The sequence below is a fragment of the Echiichthys vipera genome (assembly GCF_963691815.1).
Source record: "Echiichthys vipera genome assembly, chromosome: 11".
Taxonomy (NCBI): Eukaryota; Metazoa; Chordata; class Actinopteri; order Perciformes; family Trachinidae; genus Echiichthys; species Echiichthys vipera.
In genome coordinates, this window is record NC_139836.1 from 20260690 (window position 1) to 20279000 (window position 18311).

An 18311-nucleotide genomic window follows, 5' to 3' on the forward strand; every position below is an offset into this window, starting at 1 on the left:
CCATCAGACGCCCTCTGACTTTCCTTCCTTTCCCCATCACCTGACTGCCCCTCCCATCTACACGTGTTCAATCTGCTACAGTTTCCGGCTGGAACGACATGTTGCCACAGTGTGCAAAGAGCTTTGAGCTACGTTTTCTCTCATTTGGTTTCAGCAGCTGTCAGCACCGACGTGTATAAACCATGCCGTATTAAAAAGGCATTGCGCTAACACAACAGGGGATTCAACGCACCATGGTTTCTGTTAAGATAAACATTGTTTTGTCAGGGGTTAACGTGCCCCTGTTTTCACTTCTGTTGTATGCTCAAGGCTTATCAAATGAAGGCTGGTACATGGTCTCTGTCCCAATGTGAGCGATGTTGTATATGACACGTGCAAAGTTACCGGAGCTGCGTTGTTGGAGGAGTTACAGCCGATAATGTTAGAAATAAAGGGACGGTCTCCGCTCAGGTGTTCTTAGGATGCGCTCAGCCTGACAGAACATTTTGGTTACACTCAAATGGATGGTGGCCGATATACATACTTTATTTTTCTTACAAAATATATTCCAAGTGAACGCCGATTACGGACGCCTCAGTGAAACGAATCAATCATCCATGTTCTATGATTGTGTGCCAGCTATCTACAGACCAGATTTTACAGGGCATGTGTTGTACCTCAGTGATATCGACGCGATATGAAGCTTTGACTTTGACTTTGACAATATTTTAGCCTCCTTGCTCTGCAGTTGCCTGGCCTTTAAATTACGCCCAACCTTCTCACCAGCAACTCATTTCCTCATCAGGCTCTCAGTTCATATACAGTCCCAGTTCCATTCATTCCCTGTCAGGGCAACAAAATTGAAATGTTCTCTTCTTGCCTTGTGTTTTTGCTTTCAAGCTCCCCTTAGCTGAATCTGGACTTTAATCTGGACCTGGAACCGCACCTTATATGCGTCTTCATCGTGGCAATAAATCATTGAGCTCCTCCACCCTGTCTGTGCCGTCTGTGTTTAGGTCCTATGCGGCACTTCCTGAGTTGTGACAAGAATACAACTGAATATGCCATTCTGGTATTCTGGTGCTGTGTACATCAGTTGTGCCTGGAAACACTTGAATTGAATGTTGATGATTTAGAGTTTTTATTTGAGTTCTGAAGCCCTTAAACCTGCATTTGTTTATATTTGGCCACTTGGAGCCAGCACAACAATCTGTTAACACAATCATACTGTCAAATATGGCAAACGTCTTAGGATACAGTTGCAGATAAGGAGCATCATTAGTATGCATTTGGAGTCATGCTTGTCGACCTGCAAATCTAAGTTCAATATTCACTCTCCTTTCAGCTGTTTGGCTCGCCAACTCCTGAGGGAAATCTCTGACAGTTTCTAAATGCTTCACTATGTTCACAGGTTAGTTGCTAACTTTGTCCATTCAGGGTTTGATACTGGGCATGTAATGTACAGTGGGCTTGTAGAGCTTTTTCACTGAAAACAGGCGCTTGCTGTGGCCAAAAACTACACCATGAGAATGATCAAAACGTACTGTATAACAAAGATAGTGAGCTGTGCTATGAGGTAAAGAGCAACAGAGATCAATTTAGGCTTGTCGTTCAAACATTAATTAAATATATGAAATATGCTTGCATCATGAGTATAAATTGTATGCACTTTGATTAATTAAGTCCATTAGAGCCACTTGTCAGTTTTATAAATTACAGGTAAATCAATCTTAGGTCAACTGAAATTAGATTGCCTTTGTCTGTGACCGCATACATATCTCATATGCTTTCCAAATTACTTGCCTTGTGTTTTCCTTTGAGAAAAATAAAATCACAAACCAAAGAAGATTCATTTCTACGCTATATTTTTTTGGGAACATGATGGCACCCTCTAGTTTTGTATTAACTTGATGGAAAACTTTAGCTTGTTGAGCGAGCAAACTGGGGAAATATGCACTGCTAATGAAAGTTTGGAGGCTAAAAAGCTAATTAGCTGCTTGGCTGCAGCACATTAAACAGGAACTGCTCACTTTGGTCGGGTTAGATGTTGGTGTGGGCCTTACTCTTAGAATCAAATTAAATAAACATTTAAAAAATAAATAAAATTGATTAAGCAGCATGAATTTAACATTGTCATTCTAATTCTAATCTACATCCCTTACATAAACCAACTTTCCGCTGTGGTTTAGTCCATCCTACAACTAAACTTTGCATACATAATCAACGTCACTACCCCAGTAAAAGAAAACCAATGACAACAATATTACCATCAGCGTGCTTTACATTCCCCTCCCTCATATCTTCATTCCTTAAATACCACGTGCTGTCTCCATGACATCTAGGCTACATAGCATGTTTGTTCAGGACATTGGATCTATTTAGTGCCTCCTCGTCTCCCCTCTCCTCTGTCCTTTCTATCTGTGACCTGGAAATCACTCTCAGTTTGAATATTGATGGATGTCTTACTTCCTAAAGTGCATCTCGAGGAGCAAGGAGGTTTGCCGCAGGAGCTATGAGCGAGGATGCACTGGTGTATCCTTTGCAGAAAAGTCTGTTCAGCACCTGTGACGTTTAAAGGAGACATGACACAAAGCTGGATTATACAAACAAGGCAGCTGTGTCATTTGTCATATTTAATTAATTTCGCTTTAAAATGATGACTCCAAAGCATGGATATTTCATCCTCTTAAATGCCTGTTGCCTTGACTCCTATCTCCTTGTGTCACTTCCTTGCCTCCTTCCCTCACATCTCAGGTGGGAGGGACTAAGACGTGAGGAGAGGAAGTGAGGAAAAGAATCTAGGGTGTACAAATTGAGAAATGAGAAGGGAGGGGAGTGTCTCCTTCCCCAGATTGCCTCTGACAACCTGCCAGCTGCTGTCAATCAAAGCAGACATGGCAGATGCATTATGCTGGAAATTTATAGTAAAAAATATTTTTTTATAGACTTATAGTTTATATACTGTATGTTGATTGTCTTAATACACTTAAGCAACACAGACAATATATGTAATTGGCTTTATCATATCTCTTGATTGAGAGTATTTTTAAATCTGTGCTTTCATTAGAGGATGGGTTTAATTTCAGATATATTTAAAAATGATACTTTCTTCAGTTATATTTTAACTCCAGCTGCAGGATAACGACCCAGACACTTGCTTCAGAGGCTTGCATCTATTGAAGGACGCTGCCCTCAAAACTCCTTCCTTCAAAAGACCTGAAGGCTAGACTGAACCTCCCCAAATAAGACGGTCCAACCTCGCAGAGAGAAACTAATGGTGCACAGAGTTGTATAGTTAAAAGTTTATCACTAGGAAATTTCCCTTGAATGGTAAATGCCAGTAGTTAACAAGGAAGTTTCAGGAAACTAGAGTTCCTGTATAAATTAACCTAAGCACAGGGCAACAATCTTGCTTAATAAATCAGTTTATCTTACTTATATCAGTTATGACCTGAGAGTAACAACATATTTAAGTTTATGTCTGGCTTATTACTTATTTCTAGTGACTTTTCATCGGTCCACTTGATGATATATTCATCAGTTACAGCCAGTCCCAAGCTAAAATACATATTGTGGTCCCATATCTCATGACTTTACAAGTGAAAGAAGGACTGCCTGAATTCAACAATAATTGATACGTTTAGCTTACTTACTTTACATTATATTGGCCTGGATATATTAGAATTATATTGGCCTGGATTATAGAGCTAAATTATGCATAAAGAATGGTGCCTTCATTTTGAATTGGGCTTACTTTAGAAAATCAAAAATACGTTTTTCAGTAGTGGTTCATAGTCTTATACAAATTTGGTTTATACTACAGAGACGTGAAACACAAGTTAACTTTTTAAACATGTACTCAAAACAATTATCTTTTCCCTAATTTGAGTGTCATTTCTAGGAAATGAGGTAGCCATACCTCAAATTCACACTACATGGCCAAAACTAAGTGGACTCCTGAACATCACACTTATATGCAAGTGTTGAACATTTCATTCTAACATCATTAATATACTGTAAGAACTCTGCTGGGAAGGCTTTTCACAAGATTTTGAAACCTGCCTGCAGGGATTTGCTCCCTTTTATCCAAAAGAGAATGATGTTAGGCGATAAGGGCTCACTCCCAGTCGACAATCCAATTCATCTCAAAAGTGATAGAGGGGGTTGTGGTTTGGACTCTGTGTGGGCCAGCCAAGGGCTTCTACACCAAACTTCTGAAAAAAAAAACCAAATTCCTTTATGGACCTCACTCTGTGCACGGTGGCATTTTCATGATGGAAAAGCAAATGTGTTTTCAAAATGCAGGAAAAAAATCTTCTATGCTGTACTGTAGCATCAAACCTTTCTTTAATTGTACCACAAGAGCCCAGTCCAAATCTTCATGTAAAAAATTAAGTCACAGAGCAGTAGACCAAAGAATGTAGGAGTGATCTTCTATTATGTTGCACGTTCACACAGGTAGAGCTATATGTAAACCCATTTTAATACAACATAACAATATTAATAAAATGCAGTGATATTATTGATGAGCGTTATTTTTGTACAGTCATCTGTAAACTCCATCTCTCTATTTGCTGTAGTCCTCCAGCCTCTCTCATCGTTCTTCCATCTCATTTGTCTCTCTATATTTTGGCCTAAATTGACCCTGGCTGTATAATTAGCTGTCTGCTCTGCTCTCCTAGGTACAGAATTATACATCCTTCTCACTCTTTTTAGTTGCACAGTTTTAGTATGAAACGTACAATGGATCTTGTAAATGTGACAGCCTGGTATTCCAATTGAAAAGTTAAAAAAGGAAAGAAACCCCTATTAAGTGAGTCTCATGGTATGCAATTCATTGCCTTTGGTCTACTCCACTGCATGCATATGAAAGATAGTAGGACAGTTGGATAATGATGCAGTTGCAAGAAGCAAAGGTGGTGGCTAGTGAATGGTGACACCTTGAGCTATTAGTGTTTAATCCTATGGCATTTTTCAAGTTTGGGTGAATCATAACAATGTGTGTACAATTAATAAATTAAATATTATGGAAACATGTTTTTTTTTGCCCTCCTTTTTTGTCCAAGGCCATTAAAACTCTGAGAGACTGGCCAGTGAGCGAAAAATGTTAGGATGTGTGTGGATGAGCATTTATGCAATTTTAGTGCACAGTATTCTATTGTTTAACAATGTCTTGACCTCCATAGTTTTTTTTACATAATTTCTATTGCTTAACATTGTACAAAAATACAACAAGAACAAGAGGTCAAATTGGCTACGCTGGAGGTTTGACTGCTTGTGTTTCTCAACAGTTTAGATGTACTTTTAGTGATGTTGTAGTGTATGGGATTACAATTTAAATTTGAGACTTTTTAAACAGTTAAGAAGGTAAAGCTTTTGGTAGTTGATGATGCATCAGTTTGTTCTCTGTCTTCACTTGAGAGACTCATCCTGTACATGTTATAGCTTGACATAGTGACTGAAAAAGAGGAGAAATGTGATTCCTTCTTATTTGAAAGTTGTGTGTTCTTCGCTGGCTTGCTAATGTATATCTGGGGAGTGGATGTAGAGGATTTGGAGTTGTTTAAAGGTACCTTACCTTATCATTGGCAGAATAGTACTGAGTAAAGAAAGTGAAGTCATGCGTGATATAACCAATTACGTTTGCCGTTGAGTAGTTAGTTGAGTCACTTAGTTTGTAATGCCTAATTGATTATATTTGTCAAGTAACTTGCCCAAAACGTATAATTACTGCTGATTGGAAATGATGCACAAATCTGCACAAATAAGAATCTGTAACAAAACCAAAGGTATGTGTAGAATTTGAACTTGACGGAGCCCCAAGTGGTATTGTCCAAAAACAAGCATTAACCAAAAAAACAAAAAAAACAATTTGCCAGACAACAATTTGAGCTGGATTGTCTCATTTATGTACAAACAAAATCATACATCAGAATAATTCAAAAAATGTTCAATCACACAAAAATGTAAAAACCTTCGAGAGTATATGCTCACTAACATTTCCACAGAATAATAATAAGGTTTGTAGAATGGTGTTATATCTGGGTGTTGAATGAGTTGCACCGAGGCAGAGAAGTTTCAGTAGCTTGAGCATGGATATTTGGAGGTGTATTTATTCTGTTTTCAGTTTCATTTGTCCTCTCTTGCACAACTGCACGGGTGTGTATTTTGTATAGCAAGTTTTCATATTCCTAATTCTGCCCAGGCAGTAAGTGTGTGCAGATTTACAGTACAATATATCTTAATACAGGTCTGTGCATGTAACATATAGTGGCTTTGACAGATTGAAACCAAAATCATTTCTCACATCACGCCATGCTGGGCAGTGTAGATTTTTGATTAACAGCTGTAATCGAAGTTGAACCCCTCTTTCTGAGCCATTTCCCCTTGGCTGTCCAAAAAAAGAACCACATTGGATTTTGAGCTGTCTCAGACTTCAAAAGAGGGTGAGATGGGAAAGAAGTGAGGAAGTGCAAGTGGAGGCACATACACACAGAGAGGGCTGGGTATAGTGGTGGGAATGTACTTGAAAGGAAGACAGATAGACCAAGAAAGAGATGGAGACAAAAAGGAGAAATATGTGTGTATGTGTGTCTGTTTGTGTGCGGTTTGAGGAAAAGGGCTGTTCGGGGTATAAGCAATAGCCCTGCCAATAGACCCAAAAACGTATGGGAGCAGAGAACACTCTGGCTTTGGTTGAGTTCTAATAAAAAAAAAAAAAGAAAAGTTGCAGAGGGTTTTAGGCAGTATCGACTTTCCTTTCAGTCTATGAGGAAGCCTAAAGGAAACCCGCTGAATGTCCGAGCTAGCCAATACAGCTGATGTGTAAACGTGGGACAAAATCCTTAATGGGGAAGATGTTTCTTTCCTCTGGCTCCTCTCGTGTCAGCATAAAATATAACACGACAGTAAACTGATACAACCATTACTTGTTTATGACGTTGGAGCAGGGAAGATGTTTTATCAGTTGTTATTCCAAACACGTACTGGTTCTTTTTAATTTGCCATGTTATACTGCTATAAATCTCCAACATCATACTAATACTAACAGGGAGACAAGGGATTTGGATGAACTTGTGGCACGCATGTTTTTATCACTTTTCTAATTTAATCTATTGCTGTTGTTGTTTGCCATCCACTCCTACTGGAACTAACTCAAATAAGAATACCACTCAATTTTAAGCATGCATATATTCCTCCCACAATAATGTCAGACATCCTAAACATTATTTGCAAACATAAATGTCCTAAAGCTAGAAACCAGAGAATCAAGATCGTGTCCATATGCTGATTTACTGATGCTGTTCCAGTGAAAACAGAGTTCACTTTGTAGACAAAAGGAAAACTGCTCCAGTACTGTACAGTAAAATTTTTCTCAGACAGAAATTTCATTTGTGTAGACGCTGACACCAGATGAGAATAATTTCTGTGTTTCTCTCTCTCTCTCTGTCTTCTTCTTGAATTCACATCTACTTGTTTACTGTGTTTAAAACAGCGACCTATCTACTGGAGTGTCACAGTTTGACACACAGTGATACCCAGTGTGTTGTAAAGTGACGCCAAGGGGTCTTGACAAGGAAGCCGTAAGTGACGAGTTGGGATAAAAACGTTTGATTATTCACTAGTATGTCTTTATAGATTTGAAATGCTTCTCTCTTCAGTTGTCTAAGTAGGCTCAATTCAGAAGATGAAATTAAAACACGAGTATCTCCAGGATGGATGTCGCCCGTCGGAGGAAAAACCCTGCTACAGTTAATGCTATATGCTAACAACTGAGCTATGAATCAAAATGTTCATTTATGAAAGTCAAAATGCAAACAACTGCTGGTATTTCCCTTTAAGAGAAAGATCTGGTATTTTCAAAGTGGGTCAATTAATTTCTGAAAACAGATGGTGTTCGTTCTCCAGTGGCAATAAATAAACAAACATGTTCATTAGAAATAAACAGAACAGTTTTATAACTGTGTTAATATATCTGATGGTCATGTTCACTGGCCAAAGTGTGGTGACATTCCAGCAAAAAAGATTCAAAAACATATGTTCACGCACACATTGTCAAAGGTTGTTTAATAGAGGAAGAGAAGAGTTCATTACTTAATGTTTCATACACAATAACCCTACTCAGGGTGTGATGCCTTTCCCAGCATTTGGCACAAGACAGGAAGACTGTAAAGGTTGTCAGTCCATCAAACCTGACAGAGACAGACTGCCTCACACATTCCTGCCTGGTATGTCAGTTTTAAGTATGAGTTTCACCCAAGTTGTATGTGAAGGGAGCACAGAGATAACATGCAAACTCAGTACTGTTTAGAAACTTTCAAACTTTTATGGACAAACTACTGGTCAGAGTTTCACGAAACTTGGTGGAAGGGTGTAGCATGGGCCAAAGAGGAACCATTACATTTTGAAGCTGATTCGAATAACTGACCTGACTCGTCGGATGGTTGTTACACAGAGCCACCTGAGAAAGCGTCATAGGAAATTGATTGTGAAAGGGCTGGCGCTTTCAAAACATACCTGGCATGTGATTGGATGAACGATCTGTCAATCAAACTCTTGCCGATGTCTATCAGGAGAAGAAAGAAAACGTCTTTTCCATCAAACAAAGCCTTCAGTAACGTTCTTCTCTCTCAATGAATAAAAACTCTCCAGTTCTGATAAAAGTGATGCTATTGCAGCATCTAAGCTAACCTCTTTAGGAGCCGCCATTGTTGTTTTGAAAGAGTGGTTGCCTCTCGCCACTCAACTAGCTCCTCACAAGACCCTCATTGGCTGGATGACTTCTTGCCGAAGCACAAACGCATTTGTTTCGTGTGACTTGAACGTGATCTTGTGTTATCGCGAGGGCAGATAGGCAAATCAATTCACTACAGTCATCATCACTTTAGTTAACATTGCAAGATATGGAGGTATTTGCGCTGCGTTTATCAGATAATCGGGCATGCCATGGCGGGGGTTTGTGCTCTCCGAGTGCCCTTCTAGTTTTTGTAGTTTGTACTGACATCTATTGAACATGACATCCAGTGGCAGAGCCAGTCGTTGTTAACATTCTGGGCTCAGCACAAACCTAGGGGAGTCCAGGCAGGGGCAGGCAACCCCAGGGAGATTATTTCCCCCATTTACAGTAGCTATATGCCCAATTTTTCAAGCCATTTGAAAACAAATGCCCCTAAATCTGTTCATTGTTTGGGAAAAACATGACCCCCACCCCCCTTTCACAAAAAAAAAAATCATCCTGTACAGCCTACGTCATTCTGAAACCGACAAAATGCTGAAGACGTAGGGTCTTTTTCACTCTGGCGATATTTCCCCAGCAATATAACTTTTGCTCCATTGATTTACTGGTCCAGTCACAGAGACTCAGGGGAAATGAAACAAAGGTATTTAGGTATTTTAAAAACCTAAAAGACTTGCAGCTTTAAAAAAACATACTGTGCTGGAGCCCCAGAAGCTGTCCGGCTCCGCCCATGGGACATCTGTAAAAAGAAGTCTGACAGGGCAAGAAACAAGGACAATCAGATGGTCGGGTTTTAAATGAACCTCAAGGTTGAGCCTTTTGAAGTGAAAATAAAGGGGGAAAAAATGATACCCCAACCTGTTCATTTTAAGACCTGAGATCACAGTATTACTGTACAAAGAGCAACCATGTCTCTTATAAATGATGTGTTTACTTATAATTTCTATTGCCAATTATGTTTTGAGAGGAAATGTAATAGCTGCCTGGATTTTGTTCCCTTGCAGTGTTTTGGCACCAGATGATTAGATTTTGCTTGAGTCTTTAAATAAAAATGTTTTCAAAGGTCTCATATTGTAAAAAGTGAGATTTTGATGTCTTTTTAAATTACAAAAACTGGTCGAGGTGAAATATAAATACTGTGAAAGTATCAACACTCTCAATCCATAGAGAACACAGCACACAGTCGTATTCAGATACTTTCCCTTTTAAAGAGCTGTCAGGACTTCTGTAAAGTTGTGATGTCACAACTATACTATATATAGGTAGGAAGTGCCGCTACAGTGCTGTTACAGTCATTCCCCGGCTGCAGTGGTGCAGAGACACCAAGAGCATTGATGCAGAAGACTAGAAAACAAAGACTGTTTAGAGCAGGCTGGGCTTTTTTCAGAAAGGGGGCTTAAAGAGACAGGCGCTAAAATTGAGCATAGGTATAGTATATGGAGGTATATTCAGACACTATATAAAAAACAGACAAGTGTTTTTTGAACATTAAAGCTTGTAAAAATGTTCTTGTAGAAAGCAAAGAAACATAAAACTGAAAATTAGCAATACATAGGACCTTTAAATCATCTGATAGCAACAGCACAATAATATTTATTTAGCTGACATCTAGAGCAAGATATAAATGATTGACTGGTGACATTAATCCTGGAATTTACTAATTTCTTTCCATAGCAACACGAAAAATAGCCAACTGAAAGTAATGTTATTGCTATATCCACATCCACAAGGCTAGATACTGTTATATCAGCGGACCTTTTTAGAAATGTCGATGTGCTAACCTACTGTATTGGCAGAGACAGAATGTTACCGAATGCAAGATGCTTCTCATTAATGATAGTGTCATGGTTTAAACAGCCAAGTGAACTTCTGAATATACTGATATTTTGGGTGGTGGCAGATACAGTTTTACTAATAAGGAGCCACAGTGTGTGTTTCACAGATGCTATCTCAATTATTGTATAATACTTTGCATTCGAACAATAATTAGTTACTGTTTTGTTTTGTTTTCGTTGTGAAAAATAGGTTGTCAACAAATATTTTTTTGTCAACTGATGAAAGAAAGATTGTGCCCTTTTGTGGGAAGTGCTACAGTTGTATGCTCCACGCAAGTCATAGGGAGTTGTTTTTGCGGGACTTTGACACTGGAGTCCTGTGTATGGTTAGGCATGGACAATAAAAGCTCTTTAGGGAAAGACTGTAGTTTCGGTTGAATGTTAATGAAGTAAACATACCGTGTCTTGTGCTTTTACCTTGTTCGATGTTTAACAAAGACCTCAGTCCGACCCCAGCCATAACCGAGTGTTGAGATTGCTTGAACATAACCATAAAAAACGTTTATCATGTTTAATTGAGCTGAGATTGCACTGTAGTCTGGCTATGTGAGACTTGGCAGTGAACATTTTACTGATATGCTCAGTATCAATATTTTGCAACTTTGCAGAAACATGCATTAACATAATTTCCACATTATATTGATAGAAAGCATAATTCGTGTAACATCGCGATTCTTATGAAATCTTTTTGCTGTTGCTTAATTGGCTATACAGGATATAAATGTAAATTCCAGATGACATGATTGCAATGAGGGACATTCTGGGTGTGCTCACTTTTATAATGTACCTCCAAAGAATGGTGTACCTAATGATAATATTGCACCTAACCTGTCTGATCCTCTGGCTGCTTGTTTCCCCCAATCTTGAGGCGAGTTTCTGTGTCCCGAGACTACAGCAGTTATTTGGTGAGTACAATATCATAATAGACAGACACAATGGCCAAACTATAGCACTCCAAGTTAAATGGGAAATACCCTTTAAATAAAATGGATCATATTAAAGTATATAGATGAAGGAACAAAAAGTATAATTGACCCAGCACATTTGGGCAAATCCTGCAAACTATTACATTACAGTCATGTGTGAGAGATTAGCTGCAGCTGTGGGAGATCAAGTAAATTGTATTGATATCTCGACAGGCTCGTCCCCGTGTTCGTCATGTACAGGGAAAAGGCTCAAGAACAAAGACATCAAAGAGATAATGGTAATCCGCTGATTCACCAATGAGGAGAGTTGTATTTTCAGTGACAGCACCAGTTTATTGCAGTGGCAAACTGTCCTAAACTGCTCCTCCCACTGTGATTTTAAAATGCCCTTCTTTCATCTAGACGATGAAGGAGATACAAAATAAGTGTTTTGCCATCTGCAATAAAAGAAAGTTTCTCGTTTTAATGGCATGGGTATAGCCGAGTGGGGAGTGCACCTTGCTGTTCATCTCCTGCATGCGAGTGTGAGCTGTCTGGGTGATGGCCATTATGGTTCCTGCTACTGCCTGTGCGTCCGCTCCGCCGGGATCACTGAAGTGTTGGAACTAACAAGCTTGGGATGCAGACAGCGGATGCACAAATGGGATTTTGTCCTGAAAGCTTTAGAGTTTGCTCCCTGTCTTCAGTAGGAACAGGAGAGAGGATGGTGCCGTTTGCAGGAACTGTCTGAGTTATGCGCCACCAGAATGAGATGATTACATCTGATAATCTTGCTAATGATCTACACTGGGGAGGAGAGCACATAAAATTGAATGAGCTACACCGATGTACACAGTTTTCACTCTCGCCTTTTCATCTCTCTTTTTCTCATATTCTCTTTCACTTTGGTTCAGATTTATGCAGAATCTGAGATGTTCTCCACCCATAAATATATGCAGTATTCCTTGTCATAGTTTTAGCACATGCAGGATGTGGGGCATTGACACACACACACACAGACACATTAATACTATTCCACCCAGAATATTTCTTCACTACAAAACACTTTCTTTCTCCCTCACACACACGCACAGGCGCTAAGTCAAAAACAAGACAATATCCACATAATGCTCCCCCAGCCCAAGGTTAGTACAGATTAAAAGACGTGTCATTGATGGAAGAGACTCCTCCTCCCTCACTGGCCTGTCACAGTGTATTTGGGAACAACCCACTTCATTTTAGCAGCATAATGGGTAAACAGAGTGTGATCAGTCCAATTACCCCCTCATTGCAGAGGCGTTCTGGCGGGAATGGCCTGTAGAGAGTGAGCTGTCTGGCGTGCGGCAGAGTTGCAACAGTAACACCTGCTGCCCAGAGCCCTCACTTGTATGAATCTCAATGTGTTTATACAGCCGTGCCAAACAAGCAAAAAAACGGTGACCAAGAAGTGAGCCCTCAGAGGAGGATGGCGGTACTGGCTTGCCTTTTGATTGCTGATTTCACTGCACTGTCTGAGGACGTGTACAAGATCAGAAGGTGCTGTTCTCAGCAATGAACTCATGTCAATGTCAGCCCTCCCAGTAGATTCTTTTGTACTTAGTTCCCAGTGTGCAGCTTTCAAGGACAGTGGATTTTCTTATCCCGGCACACTACAAAATGTTTTACAGTTCAGTAGATGCATGGTTTTGCAGAGTACGGCAACAAGCTGCAACCCTAAATATGAATCCTTTAAATGTACGTTATACGGTTGTACAGTGTTTGGACACTGTTCACTATCAATGAAGAGTAAGTTGGCAGCACAGATAGTACCCTCTTCACTTTTACAGTTTCTCTCATGGCTATATGTGAGGACTACTTGACATGTTCATGCAAGTGAGGAAGTTTGCGCTGAGTAACTTCAGGTCCTGGATTGGTTTAACCTTGACAGAATGGAGTAATTGCTCTCAATGTATCGCAAAATATATGTAACACATCACAAGGACATATGTGATTACATTTTTTTCTTTTTTTTTGTGATCCAAAGATGTTTTTGTCATTGTTGAGATCATTTTTTTGATGATTCTCCCTCAGGGAGCTATCTGGCAGCTGAAGAAAGCATGTCTAATGTGTTTCAGCTCCTTATCACTAGGTACTAAGTAAAAATAATACGTTTTTTTTCTGCAACAATGGACAGAGAGCTCTGTCAGCAGGAAATAAGAATTGCCTTTCATGATTCATTTGGCTCCACTAATTAAAACTAATACATTTCAAATAGCGTATTGATTCGGAGAAAGCTCAACTTTTCAATTGTGCACAGTCAAAATGAATGAATAATACACAATGTGAAGGTGCCAGGATTAAAACAGAGTTCTAGGAGACTAGTTGCCTGTGTGGCACCACAAGTTATGAAGCATGACAGCAAACATATAGACATCAAAGTCCTTCCTGTTCCCTGGGCTGCTGTGCCATAGAAGGCCTGAGGTGCATTGTATTAGTGGCCTAATTATAAAAAGTCTTAGAGTGCCACCAGAAACAGGCACAGGAGAAAACCCAGCACCTCTGCACCTCTACTACTCTGCACATCAAAACGATATCACCATCACGCCCGAGTCTTTGTTAGGAAGCCCAACTGAATTGCCCCAAAAATGTAGCCACTCTCACACGTGCGCACGCGCGTGCACACAGTTGACGGGTGAATCCGGAGTTGATTGATGTCAGGAAATGATGTGGGTTTTTTTCTGTCGTTTGAGGCTCAAATGTTGCCACAGCTGGCACAGCGTGACCACAACACTGTTCTGCCAAGCACAAATTACTTCTGCTGTCAACATCCGAGTCAATAAAAGGCTGCGTTGAATAACTTTTACGGGTGTACATAAATAGCCCCTGATAGGTTTCTGAACTCTGCCACGTTAGACGAAAATACAATCGTGGGATATTTTAAAATGATTTCAGCATTTCTATAGACTTTTTCCCCACCCGAACATCCTCATGAACAATGAGCTGGAATCGTTCTTGCAGTCACTCTCTCCGTCGGTGCGTGTGCCTGATGCGCAGCGCCTCCCCAACTGGTCCCTCACTTTGACAAATTCCTGGACGTGAGCGGGAGTGCTGAATGGCTTCTTGCTCGTTAAAGATGATACCTTGAATGTTTTAGAAGTTGACACCTTTTTTTTTTCTTCCCACTGGTTGTCAGTTTGGAAGAACACAATGGGACTGTGGTCATTTTGGAGTTTTTCCCTTTTGGCTTTCGCATTGCTGTATCCCTTTCACCCCAAGTTTGTGGCTCAAGCGGAAATAAGTTCTCCCGGAGCAAGAGACAGGTTTTATCGCCTTGAGGTAACAACACTGGAGGCACGTGTAACCCGAAAATCAACAGAAGTCAAAATCGACAACAGTCCAAAAGTTTCAAGCGCTTTTGAATCGGAAGGAGCCGGCGCATTCAACGCAAACAATGGCAAGCAAGTGGGGAATGAAAAGCAGAGTGGACTTGGAAATGAGGCAATGATCGGCAACAAAACGGCACCAAACTGTGACAGCCGTCTCAAAATACCTGGTAAAAAGTGTGGTAACATCTCCGAGGACAACCAAAGGCGACCTGTAGCGACGATAATGTTAGAAAACACATTTCCTGGCACAATAAAGAGGGTAAAAAGGAGTGCAACATATACAGAAAATGTGGATAAGCGTGTAAGCGGTGAAGCTCAATCAAGAGAGAGGTTTGTGGAGACTGTTCAAGGTTTTTCCAACTCCAGACCCGAGTACCGGCGCACTGGGGAGGAAGCCAGAGGATCTAACCCGAGGCAAAGTGAGCCGCATCTGGACACTTCGACTTTTGCTCTATCGGGAGACTCGGCGCACAACCAGGCGATGGTGCACTGGTCCGGACACAACAGCAGCGTGAGTTTCAGTTTTACTAAAAAAAAACACTTTCGTGATCTAAAGGTTTTAGACAATGCGTATTATTATTATTTCTCTCTGAAACGGAAACACATCATTTTTACGCACGGCTGTTCCAGCGCGCACGAGGGGAATTCCTACCTGCAAACTAATTATTTTAGTCTAACACACTCATGAATTGGGCAGAGCATTTAGTCCTTTTATAACATTCATGGTGATGATGATGTTTTGTTATTGCCTAGATAAAGGTTGTGACTGTAAGCGGACTGCGCGCCTGTTTCTTTGGATGCCTGGTGGGTATGACTGTGCACTTGCAGGATTCCATCTCGCTTTTCTGAAACCAAAGTAGACTGATTTATTTCGACAAAGTATTTTTATTCTCCTCTGAACTTTAAATTAACCATTATTCCCGCAGGTATGTTTATGTGTCACTGAGCTAAGGGAAGGTGCAGACATTTTGGCAGCAATCATAACACATTAATTATTTATGAAATAATCAATTATTGTTTCAGGAAGGTGTAGCATCTACAATTAATAGTGATTGTGTCCAACCTGGTCCTTAATGTGATGCTGATGAAGCACAGTTCGACCTTTAGCAAATGATGCTTTTGTCTTTGACATTTGACTCACACTTTGTTGGTGGTTGTCTAATTGCCTTGATGAATACAGCATGGCAATATGTTTGTTGTTGAAATGTGTCCAAGCTTTGCACTTCAAAACAGGTTATAGAGAAAGTGCACAGCTTAAATGGATGACAAGACATTGCAGCAACCACCCAGATCACCCCCCACTCTCACACGCAGACACACACAGACACACATATACACTCACGCTCACACACCATTTTACCATCACAAAGACAACGCCATGGAGATTGTATCTCTTACTTTACATATACAGCATGCAAAGTGTTTGCAAGCTCTAGCATTTATCAGGTACAAAGATCTTAAAACTACAAACAGCCATGTACAAAAGAAAGGAGCCACTCTGCCTTTTTACTGCAGGTAATTCAGATCACCTCAGCTGGCTGGGCAAAAAGGTGTGTGGCAGCAACATTAATCTGGGACCACATCAGAAGATTTTTGTGTCCCAGAAACCCTGTGAATAGTTATGGATTCTCCAAAAATGCACATACAGTATATTTAACCAGATTTCTCCTTTAATCTGACCTTTACTCGTATGTTCTTAGCTGGTACATTTGGTAACATGTCATGATGTCAGAGGCATCACAGACTTTGACCATGTCGATGCATTGCAGTCGACATTGTTTTTTATAAATAAACCGCAAATGCACCTAATAAAATGGATGTGCGAGCTGCGTGTTGGAGATATCTTCACCAACGATGGCCTTTTGTACTGCTCACTGGATCATCACTGATGGGCTTGTCACTGCAGCCAGTCAACATTTGAGATTTATACAGTCTGAACCCTGTCTGTGTCCCAAAAGTACGAATGGAACTGCAGAGTTTAAATTGATGGCATTTTATGACTGAATGTTAGAGCTCAGGCTATATTAGATGTAAATGACTGATAATAAATCCAATCTAAAAGGGACATTTGAAGGAAAATTACTTCATTCCTGTGGTCTAGGGTAGCTCTATCAAATATTCACTTCAAGACTTTGTCTGTGATCTGGCCAAGATGTAAAATTCCCATAGGGAGTTCAATTAGAAAGATGTAGAAAGTGACGGTGAATGCGCCAGAGGGCATCTTCAGAGTTCAGATTTGATAAAGAATTTCATTGTATAAAACCTCAAATCTGTCCACAAATCAGTCCTACCAACTAGGATTTGATTTCTGCAATTGTCTGAGACATCAAAGCCTGGAGTTATAGCTTTCTGTTGTGTGCCTTTAAGATAACATTTATTGGTGTTAACCATTGGAACATATACTGCACAAATTCTCTTCTAATTTTATGATTCTTACACGTATTATTGACTGACTGTACATGTGTCTCCCTTGTTAAATCTGGCCTGAATGTGAATGGTGATGGAGATACAAAGATCATGATTTATAATCATATACTGTATGCCATAAATTTGAGCAAAATAGAAATGAAACCAGTTAAAAATACTGATGACTACACTTGGCCAGAGATGTCCCCCATGGCAAATCAATATTTGAGTCTTTTTGCCTCACACGAGTGTTCAAGCTGTGATGTGACGCTGGTGGTTATCTTTTTCAGCAGCCATTGCAGCACATCCTACACTCAAGCGATGCAGGGTCCCCCCTCCTACCCACCAGAATGCAAAAGTCTCAGTGTGCAAGCCAGCTGGTGTTCTGGGAGTTATTGGCAGCTAAATGATTTTAGACTCTTGATTGACCGTTTTTGCAAGCTCCTCACAGACAGCTAACCAAACTAGGACACAATGTTGAAGCCGAAGAGAGTTAATGAGCGAATTTATTGATTTCACATCCCCTGAGCTTCTGCTGCTGAAATGATACTGTACACCTACCCTGGGAATATGGTTTGGTCATTCTCATTTGCCTGCTGAAAGAAATTCACTCTGACAGGAGCTGGACATTGATGAGGTCAGCTGTTCTTAGCTAAAGAGTTAATCTGTTTTTTTGATTTTTTTTTTGATAATGTTTTGTTTTACGAGAGTCAAACCAAACTCTCAGCTCTGTAACATTGTCTTTTTTTTCTGTGACTGACTGGGAATCACACAGGCCTCCTGGGCGGTGTTGTCCACATGCTTAATCAGAACGAAGCAGTTATTGTTGCACATAATCTCATCGGTATAAATAGACAATAAAAAAGAGGAAATGGCACAGCCCTGGGGGACACTTGTGTTTAAAATCGGTTCATTAGATAGACAGCCATTTCATTTAACATGCCAGAACTGGTTGCATAGAAACACCTTGATCCATAAAATCAAATGGAATGAATTCCCAATTCACAGAGGCATTTGACCAGAGTTTGTGGATGTTACAAGATGATGAAAAGTGCATTAAAAGGTTGCCTCTGTTGAGATGTTT

General features: G+C 40.1%; 1 protein-coding gene across 1 annotated transcript in view; it reads left to right on the top strand.

Annotated features, from left to right (window-relative positions):
• Nucleotides 1-14642: 14642 nt before the first annotated feature.
• The window catches only part of sorcs3b (sortilin related VPS10 domain containing receptor 3b), a gene marked incomplete at both ends in the record, with an annotated part of 37749 nt that continues 34080 nt past the window's right edge, over nucleotides 14643-18311 (top strand). Inside the window, one exon of the mRNA XM_083923418.1 lies at nucleotides 14643-15332. Coding sequence (XP_083779544.1) covers nucleotides 14643-15332 — 690 coding nt within the window. The remainder of the gene's footprint in view (nucleotides 15333-18311) is intronic.